The sequence below is a fragment of the Balaenoptera musculus genome, chromosome 3, assembly GCF_009873245.2.
Source record: "Balaenoptera musculus isolate JJ_BM4_2016_0621 chromosome 3, mBalMus1.pri.v3, whole genome shotgun sequence".
In the NCBI taxonomy this organism is placed as follows: Eukaryota; Metazoa; Chordata; class Mammalia; order Artiodactyla; family Balaenopteridae; genus Balaenoptera; species Balaenoptera musculus.
Genome location: NC_045787.1, coordinates 152,730,636 through 152,741,370, shown reverse-complemented (window position 1 = coordinate 152,741,370; position 10,735 = coordinate 152,730,636). Strand labels below are relative to the sequence as shown.

At 41.0% G+C, this 10,735-nt stretch overlaps 1 protein-coding gene across 1 annotated transcript; it reads left to right on the top strand.

Moving 5' to 3' along the window:
* The first annotated feature begins 319 nt into the window (after positions 1-319).
* On the top strand, positions 320-1,309 carry LOC118892713 (acidic leucine-rich nuclear phosphoprotein 32 family member A-like). Its single transcript, XM_036847549.1, has one exon. It carries the CDS (start codon positions 370-372, stop codon positions 1,117-1,119), a length of 750 nt encoding a protein of 249 aa, XP_036703444.1. The 5' UTR covers positions 320-369; the 3' UTR covers positions 1,120-1,309.
* The last annotated feature ends 9,426 nt before the right edge of the window (positions 1,310-10,735 follow it).

The following is a 10,735-nucleotide window of genomic DNA, read 5'->3' as shown; positions in this document are numbered from 1 at the left end:
CAACTAAGCCCCGTGCGCCACAACTACTGAGCCTGCACTCTAAAGCCCACAGGCCACAACTACTGAGCCTGCACTCTAAAGCCCGCATGCTACAACTACTGAAGCCTGCTTGCCTAGAGCCCATGCTCTGCAACAAGAGAAGCCACCACCATGAGAAACCCATGCACTGCAACGAAGAGTAACCCCTGCTCTCCGCAACTAGAGAAAGCCCGCACACAGCAACGAAGACCCAATGCAGCCAAAAATAAATAAATTAAATAAATAAATTTTGAAAAATAGGCAAACTGAATTATACCTTTAAAAAAAAAAATAGGGTGATTGATTGAATTCCGCCGGCGCGGGAGCCTCTGCAGAGAGAGAGCGCGAGAGATGGACATGGACAAACGGATTCATTTAGAGCTGCGGAACAGGACGCCCTCTGATGTGAAAGAGCTTGTCCTGGACAACTGTCGGTCAAATGAAGGCAAAATCGAAGGCCTCACAGATGAATTTGAAGAACTGGAGTTCTTGAGTACAATCAACGTAGGCCTCACCTCAGTCGCAAACTTACCAAAGTTAAACAAACTTAAGAAGCTTGAACTAAGCGATAACAGAATCTCAGGGGGCCTGGAAGTATTGGCAGAAAAGTGTCCGAACCTCACGCATCTAAATTTAAGTGGCAACAAAATTAAAGACCTCAGCACAATAGAGACACTGAAAAAGTTAGAAAACCTCAAGAGCTTAGACCTTTTCAATTGCGAGGTGACCAACCTGAACGACTACCGAGAAAACGTGTTCAAGCTCCTTCCTCAGCTCACGTATCTCGATGGCTACGATCGGGACGACAAGGAGGCCCCCGACTCGGACGCCGAGGGCTACGTGGAGGGCCTGGAGGATGACGAGGAGGATGAGGATGAGGAAGAGTACGATGAAGATGCTCAGGTAGTGGAAGATGAGGAGGACGAGGAGGAGGAGGAGGAAGGTGAAGAGGAGGATGTGAGTGGAGAGGAAGAGGAGGATGAGGAGGGTTATAACGACGGGGAAGTAGACGATGAGGAAGATGAAGAGGAGCTTGGTGAAGAAGAAAGGGGTCAGAAGCGAAAACGAGAACCTGAAGATGAGGGAGAAGACGATGACTAAGTGGAATAACCTATTTTGAAAAATTCCTATTGTGATTTGACTGTTTTTACCCGTACCCCCCCCCAAATCCCGCTCCCCGAAACTTATTTTTTTCTGATTGTAACGTTGCTGTGGGAACGAGAGGGGGAAAGTGTACTGGGGGTTGTGGGGGGAGGGAGGGGGGAGGGGGTGGAATAAAATACTATTTTTACTGCCAAAAAAAAAAAAAAGGGTGTTACCAGAATACCACAGCTCAGAAGAAACTAGTGACATGAAGATCAAACAAAGGAATTCTCCTAAAGCTAAGTTTGAAGGATAAAAAAAATAGAAAATATGAGTTAAAAGTCATGAGATATGAACAGTAGACCCAGAAATTCCAGTATGTGTGTAACAGGAGTACCAAAAGGAAAGAACAGGTAAAATGGAAGTGAAGAAATACTCAAAGAAATAATGGGATGATGGGTGACAATTCAACAGCTGAAGAAAGACATCCATCTTCAGACTAATAGGGTTCATTGAGTGCTAAGCAGAGTGAATGAAAAGTAAAATAGAATTCCAAAAATCTAGACATATTGTGGTAAAATTTTGGAACACCAAGGGTGGAAGGAAAATCCTACTAGCTTTCAAAGAGAGAAAATAGGTTATCCCAATAGAATGAAAATCTGCTTGACATCAGACATCTCCATTATCAACCCTGAATGCTAGAAGATGGTAGGGCAATTTCTCTAATAATCTGAAGGAAAAATCATTTTTAACCTAGAATCTAATACCCAGCCAAACTAGCATTCAAGTGGGGATGCTAAATAAAGACATCTTCAAGCATGTGTCAGTTCATACTATTTAAAGCTTGCCCCAAAGAATCAAAGAAAGTGGAAGATATAGAATCCAATAAATAGTGGAGGGGGAAGTAAAGTAAAAACTTAGAGTTGGTGCACTAGGTTTAACAAAAAGTTAAATTTCAATCTGGAATTAAAATCTCAAATGAGCTCACTGTGGTAGGGAACTGGTTGCAGGGTTAATGGGAGCAGCTAGGAGGGAAAGAAGTGAAATCATTCTCAAAGTTCATATGATACTGACCAACTGCAAGAACAAATCTTTTACAAAGCATCCAATTATAACTGCCATGCTCTGTAAAAACTCAATTTTTGATTTTCAATAAATTGTTCTGATTTACTAAATAATTGGACTAGTAAACCAGGTTTGCTCTTTTAAGCTAATGAACATGTTTATAAATTTTGTCTTTGAACTCACTCAAGGCCAGAAGTAAGGTGGGGAGTACATCTAAGAATTCATTTAAATTATCACATTTCCTTTTCAGTAAATCAGATCATGCTAGGTGGAGAGCTGCCTGGGATGGAAGAGAGATCATATATGATCAGGAACTGTATAGGAAAAGTTGTATCCTGACAGGTTCTCCTAAAGAGAGTGTTGAATTGCTGACGTATGAAAAACTTCTAAAATAACTAATATATATTATATATATTACTAATATATCAACATATTAAGCTTAAAAGAAATCTATCCTTTATCCTTTTAAATCCAATAAAGAAGTTTCTTTTAACTTACAACAACAGGAAGCAGGGAGTGGTAAATTGAACTACTGGCCCCAGTTCTTCATCCTCCCTGCATCCACACCCTTGCCACAGTCTCCTTGTGAGTGAGATCCACTTTCCCACCACTTGACTTTGGGCTCAGCCAATGAGATATTAGCAGCTATGACACAAGCAAAAATTTCATATGTGTTTGAGTGGTCAGGTGTGCCCTCTCTCAGGTGCCTGTGATGAGTATGTCCCTGTTAGTCCCAGGAGGAGGGTGAGAGTCCCAGGAAGAATGAAACGGAGACACACAAGCCAATTTGCAAACTAATCAGTAGGAAATACTTATTACTGTATGTCATTGACATGTAGGGATGTTTTGTTAAGCAGCTTAACTGTGGCAATAGCTAACTGATACTGAACAGGTGTCAGGTGTCACTGCAGAAGATGTAGGGAGTAATTCCTGAGTCACTGCCTATTAACATGACTTCTCCCACTGTAGATAGAACATTCCACTATGGTAAAAAGTCAACACTTCTAGGAATGTTGTGGTGACAAAGACACTCTCATATGCTGCTGGTGGGAGGGTAAATGGGTTCCTTTTAGAGAGCAATTTGGGCATAGATATCAAGATTCTTAAAAATGCTCACATCTACTGACCCAGTAATCTCACTTTTGAATATTGATCCTAAAGGAGTAATCTTAAATAAGGGGAAAAGCTTTGTGCACAGGGTAATGTGGGTTATAACAGAAAGAATTTACTGCACATTACTCCACTAAGGTTTTCACATGCATTTTCTTATTCTATGCTCACAACATGCTCTCTGTAGAGGCTCAGAGAGATTGAGTCACTTTCCCTTCAAACCCAGACTGCTGCTTCCAGGGCCCATTGTTCTAACCTCCACGCATACTGCCTAAAACAGCCAAAAGAAAGTATACTATTCACTCATATTCTGGATTATTATGCAACCATTTAAAAATGCACAATAATTTTGTTCTTTTTGATGCAATGGTAAATGAGATTGTTTCCTTAATTTCTCTTTCTGATAGTTCGTTGTTAGTGTATAGAAACGCAACAAATTTCAGTATGTTAATTTTGTAACCTGCAACTTTACCAAATTTATTGATGAGCTCTAGTAGTTTTCTGGTGGCATCTTTAGGATTTTCTATGTACAGTATCATGTCATCTGCAAAGAGTGACAGTTTTGCTTCTTCCTTTCCCACTTAGATTCCTTTTATTTCTTTTTCTTCTCTGATTGCTGTGGCTAGGACTTCCAGAACTATGTTGAATAAAAGTGGTGAGAATAGGCATCGTTGTCCTATTCCTGATCTTAGAGGAAATGCTTTCAGCTTTTCACCACTGAGTATGATGTTAGCTGTGGGTTTGTTATCTGTGGCCTTTATTATGTTGAGGTATGTTTCCTCTATGCTCACTTTCTGGAGAGTTTTTATCATAAATGGACTTTGAATTTTGTCAAAATCAAAAGCTTTTTCTGCATATATTGTGATGATCATATGGTTTTTATTCTTCAATTTGTTAATGTGGTGTATCACATTAATTGATTTGTGGATATTAAAAATTCCTTGCATCCCTGGGAATACCTAAGAATAGACCTACCTAAGGAGGTAAAGGACCTGTACTCGGAAAAGTATAAGACACTGATGAAATAAATTGACACAAACAGATGGAAGGATAAACCATGTTCTTGGATTAGAAGAATTAATATTGTTAAAATGACCATACTACCCAAGGCAATCTACAGATTCAATGCAATTCCTATCAAAATACCAATGGCATTTTTCACAAAACTAGAACAAATAATTTTAAAATTTGTATGGAAGCACAAAAAACCCTGAATAGCCAAAACATCTTGAGAAAGAAGAACAGAGCTAGAGGAATCACACTCCCTGACTTCAGACTATACTACAACACTACAGTAAGCAAAACAGAATGGTACTGGCACAAAAACAGACCCACAGATCAATGGAACAGAATAGAGACCCCAGAAATAAATCCACACACTTATGGTCAATTAATCTACAACAAAGAAGGCAAAAATATACAATGGAGAAAAGACAGTCTCTTCAATAAGTGGTGCTCGGGACTTCCCTGGTGGCGCAGTGGTTGAGAATCTGCCTGCTAATGCAGGGGACACGGGTTCGAGCCCTGGTCTGGGAAGATCCCACATGCTGTGGAGCAACTAAGCCCGTGCGCCACAACTACTGAGCCTGTGCTCTAGAGCCCGTGAGCCACAACTACTGAAGCCTGAGCACCTAGAGCCTGTGCTCCGCAACAAGAGAAGCCACCGCAATGAGAAGCCCACGCACCACAATGAAGAGTAGCCCCCGCTCGCCACAACTAGAAAAAGCCCGCATGCAGCAACAAAGACCCAACACAGCCAAAAATAAATAAATAAATTTATCAAAAAAAAAAAATAGGGACTTCCCTGGTGGCACAGTGGTTAACAATCCACATGCCAATGCAGGGGACACAGGTTTGAGCCCTGGTCTGGGAAGATCCCACATGCTGCGGAGCAACTAAGCCTGTGCGTCACAACTACTGAGCCTGCGCTCTAGAGCCTGTGAGCCTCAACTACTGAGCCCACGTGCCACAACTACTGAAGCCCACATGCCTAGAGCCCGTGCTCCGCAACAAGAGAAGCCACCACAATGAGAATCCCGCACACTGCAAAGAAGAGTAGCCCCTGCTCACCACAACTAGAGAAAGCCTGCGCTCAGCAACAAAGACCCAATGCAGACAAAAAAAAAAATAAAATATAAAATAAATAAATAAATCTTAAAAAAAAGATAAGTGGTGCTGGAAAAACTGGACAGCCACATGTAAAAGAATAAAATTAGAACATTCTCTAATACCATATAAAATATGAACTCACAATGGATTAAAGACCTAAATATAAGGCCAAATACTATAAAACTCCTAGAAGAAAACATAGGCAGAACACTTTTTGACATAAATTGTAGGAATATTTTTTTGGATCTGTCTCCTAAAGCAAAGGAAATAAAAGCAAAAATAAACAAATGGGACCTAATTAAACTTAAAAGCTTTTGCACAGCAAAGGAAACCACCAACAAAATGAAAAGATAACCTAATGAATGGGAGAAAATATTTGCAAATGATATGACCTATAAGGGGTTAATATCCAACATATTAACCCCTAATACAACAGCTCATAAAACTCAACATCAAAAAAAAAACTGATTTTAAAATGGACTGAAGAACTGAATAGACATTTTTCCAAAGAGGAAATGCAGATGGCCAACAGGCACATGAAAAGATCCTCAACATCGCTAATCATCAGGGAAATGTAAATCAAAACCACAATGATATATCACCTCACACCTGTCAGAATGGCTATCATCAAAAAGACCAAAGATAACAAATGTCGCCGAGGATGTGGAGAAAAGGGAACCCTTGTACACTGTTGGTGGGAGTGTAAAGTGGTGCAGCCACTGTGAAAAACAGTATGGAGGTTTCTCAAGAAACTAAAAATAGAAATACCATATGACCCAGCAATTCTACTCCTGGGTATATATATGAAAAAAAACACTAATTCAAAAAGATACATGCACCACAATGTTCATAGCAGCATTATTTACAATTGCAAAGATATGGAAGCAACCTAAGTGTCCATCAACAGATGAATGGATCAAGAAGATGTGGCGTATATATGCAATGGAATACTACTCAGCCGTTAAAAAGGAATGAAATATTACCATTTGCAGCAAAATGGATGGACTTGGACGTTCTTATGCTAGGTGAAATAAGTCAGACAGAGAAAGACAAATACTGTATGATATCACTTATATGTGGAATCTAAAAAATACAATAAACTAGTGAATATAACAAAAAAGAAGTAGACTCACAAATATAGAGAACATACTAGTGGTTACCATTGGGAAGAGGGAAGAGGGGAGGAGCATTACAGGGGATTAAGAGGTACAAACTGTTCTAAAAAGTACACAATCATTTTTTAAATACTTTGAAAATACATTATGATATAAGGCAGTATATTATAGAAAAAATATAGAAAGCAAATTAACTGCCTGAAATCCTTCTTAGAATAAGGCAGAGTTTAAATACACTAATAAGTAAAATATATATATATAAAATTGAACATATGTGTAAATTAAAACTATTGGATATTACTACACACACACTAAGATGTTCACATTAAAAAGATGTATAGGGGCTTCCCTGGTGGCACAGTGGTTGAGAATCTGCCTGCCAATGAAGGGGACGCGGGTTCGAGCTCTGGTCTGGGAAGATCCCACATGCCGCGGAGCAACTAGGCCCGTGAGCCACAATTACTGAGCCTGCGCGTCTGGAGCCTGTGCTCCGCAACGAGAGGCCGTGATAGTGAGAGCCCCGCGCACCGCGATGAAGAGTGGCCCCCGCTTGCCGCAACTAGAGAAAGCCCTCGCACAGAAACGAAGACCCAACACAGCCATACATACATACATAAATAAAAGAATGTAAGCAGACAAGAATCTCATTAAAAATATTTTTTTAAAAAGATGTATAAATTGATACAAGTATTGTGGAAAAGTTTGACAGCTTCTTATACTGTTAAACATTCTCTTACCTTATGACCCAGCAATTCCACCCCTAGGTATTGACCCAAGAGAAATGAAAACATGTGTCCACACAAATCCTGTACAAGAATGTTGATTGCAACTTTATTCATAATAGAAAAAATTGAAAACAACTCAAATGCTCCTCAACAAGAAAATGGATAAACAAATTGTGGTATATTCATACGATGGAACACTACTTGACAATTTTAAAAAGGAATGGTTTACTGATACAAGCAAAAACAAGGAAGAACCTAAAAAAAACAGTGTTTTGAGCTAAAGGAGTCAGATCCAAAAGAGTACATACTTTATGATACATTAATATGAAGTTCAAACCAGGAAAAAAAAAAACTAATCTTTTGGAATAGAAATCAGAATAGTGGTTGCTTGGGGAGCAGGATGGGGGCAGGGGGGAGATGGATACACTGGAAAGGGGCTGATGGAAATTTTTCTAGAGTGATGACGATGTTCTGTATCTTGATTGGGGAGTTGGCTACACAGATATATAAAAATTTGTCAAAAATCATCTATCTATACACTTAAGATCTGTGCATTTGACTGAACTATACCTCAATTTTAAAATGTATATGTGTGGAGTTGGATATGGTATCCGGCTGAAGCTGAGGGACAGACAGGCCCATCTGTGGAGCTGGACAGCCCCCAACACACAGCGGGCTCTCAGCAGACAAAGCTCGGTGCTCTCGTGAAGAGTCTGGAACACTTTTCGTGGGGTTCAGGGTCTGGGCCCATCTCTAGGTTTTTCTGAGGGCCCAGACGAATCATAGGAAAGAACTTCCACTGGGCTCACAATCACATTGAAACATGTCTGCTGCGTGGGAGGGAAGGAGGCTGAAGAAGGCAGGTGAGCAGAGGGAGCAACAGGGCATGTGCTGGCGAGCAGAGTATCAGTAGCAGGAGGTTGGCCCTGAACCCTCCTGGGCAGCCCTGCCTGGAGTCCCATGGGCCCTGGGGAGGCAGGGTGGAGTCCCCCTTCACTGGCTGCTCTGTTCAAGGAACCTCCTTCCCACCTTGGCTCGCCAAGAGTCTTATGTAACTCTGCAGTTCCAGCAATCTATACCTTCTGAGAGGTGAACGTGGGCCAGGCAGGCTTTTCTCAGCTCTGTCATAGAAGAGAGATGCATGGGAAGGTCCTGGGAGCTGGCCCTGCCACAGGTGCTAAAGAGGTGGACACCATGGGGCCCACAGAGAGCCTGAAAATAGCATCAGTGGAGCAGCAGGTCATGGCAGGGGCCCCGACCCGGGAGGGCAGAGTGAGCAGAGGCCAGAGGAGCAGGAACAGGGCACCACAAGGCCATGGCCCCCTCACAGGATGGTAGACACCCTCCACACCCCACAGAGGCCAAGAGGGACAAAGGCAGGGGGCCTGAGGGCTGCTGCCTGCAGGTAAAAACACCTGGGGACACGCCTTAGCCAGAACGCACAGGTGACAACCTAGAGGCAACTAGGGTTATTCAAGTAAGACCCATTGAAGGCCATTAAAATACTGAGGGGCATGGCCCGCCTAGGATCCTGGGCTGCAGCTTGAGCAGGTGAAGGCTCCAAGCCGCCACATGCACATGTCAACATCAACAAGATCGGACTTGGCTGATGCAACCTGGGACTCTGAGCTTATATCCAGAACACCTGAGCTGTGCAGAAATATGTGCAGAAACACTGGGTCAAAACATGGCAAAACATCAGTAGCAATTGTCTCTCGTCTCTTGGCCATACCCTGGAACCAGTCCACCCCTGTGTGTCTTCCCATGAACAGGAGACCTTCCCAAGTGGCCTCCAAATGGGTAGGCAAGTCACAGCCATCATAGCAAATAACTCATATTAGTTTTGCATACGATCTTAATTTGTATATTTTTGTGATTTATTTTGGCATTGTTATGAGTTTGATTCTCAGGGAGTTTTGTTGTTACAACCCTTGTGTCTTTTGTCACAAAACAATGATAATATTTGCTAGACAATATATGGAATTTATTTTTGATTGGTAATAATGAAATATGTATTTTTTAAAAGCGATTTTCCCTTTCTCTGTAATGTGTTGGTACTTTATAAATTTATAATAAAAGAAAAACCTTGAAATGTATCTATGGACGTGTGATTACATATAGAACAGTGACTGTCAAATGTTTTTGCCTCAGGATACATTTATACTCTTAAAAAAATATATTGCAGACCCCCTAAATAACTTTTGTTTATGTGAGTTATATCTATCAATTTTAACTGTATTAGTAAAACTGAGGAGATTTTGAAATATTTATTTATTTATTTTAAAATATCAATAATAAACCCGGTACATGTTAATATAAATAACACTTTTATGAAAAATAACTATGTCTTCTAAAAATGTAGTGAGAAGGGTGGCATTGTTTTACATTTACAAACCTCTTTAATGTCTGGCTTAGTAGAAGACAGCTGGATTCTCAGATCTGCCTCAGCCTTCAATCTGTTGCAATGTCACACAACATGGAGTCTCTGGAAAATTCCACTGTATACTCCTGGGAGAAACAGTGAAAAAAGGCAAATGGCATCTTAGTGTTATTAGGAAAATAGTTTTGGCCACATTTGAGAACTAATAGAGAGTATAATCACAACTATATAAAAACAGACAAGTAAAAATGCCTGATTAAAAGTGTCATGATGCCACTTGGTGGTATCTCTAATTATTGCAATTCCTGGTTACCACACTTGTGTGTATGCATGGAGTGTATGGAGTGTATGTACGTGTGTGTGGTGGAGTATGTGCATGTGTGTGTGTTCACATAGGTCATATGTGTGATGTGTATTGTGTGTGCATGTGATACAAGTGTGTGGGTGGGTGGTATGTGACATATGTGAGGTTGTGGCATGTGTGCATGTGTTGCATGTGTGTGGTGTGTGTGCATGTATTGTATATCTAGGTGTCTGTGTGTGCATGCATGTATGTGGTGTCTGTGTATGCACATGCACCATGTCTATAGTATGCATGTTTGTGGTATGTGTGCCTGCAGTGTGTACTGCTGGGGTGCATGTGTTGTGTGTATGTGGTGTGTGTGCATGTGGTGTGTGTGTTGTGTGTGTACATGGGAGAACAGAATTACTCTTTCACTGTCTTCTGCATGTGTTCCTGGTCCTATGCTAGTTGCTCTACTGTTTAAAAAACTCCTATTAAATTGCCAAGCACAGCTCCAGGTAGGTAGGTATAAGCAATCAAGAGACATTCATTGCTGTCCACCAGCTTCGTGAATCAGGCATTATCTCCATTGACAAGGAAGCCTTTTGGAGATAAAGTACTTGCTCAAGGTTCCACACCTAGTGAGTGGTGAGCCCAGGATTCAGACCTAGGTCTTCTGATCAACTAGGAATTTAATCATCTGTACTAATGATTACCTCTAAGTTATAAAAATCATCTACACGGTATGATCCAAAATGTGCTAAAAGGCAAACAAATTTCTGAGTGAAAATAGTATGACAGGGGCTTCCCTGGTGGCGCAGTGGTTAAGAATCTGCCTGCCAATGCA

Bases quoted from the DNA above. Each gene is read 5' to 3' on its own strand.
- LOC118892713 (XM_036847549.1), top strand. From the start codon at position 370: ATGGACATGGACAAACGGATTCATTTAGAGCTGCGGAACAGGACGCCC.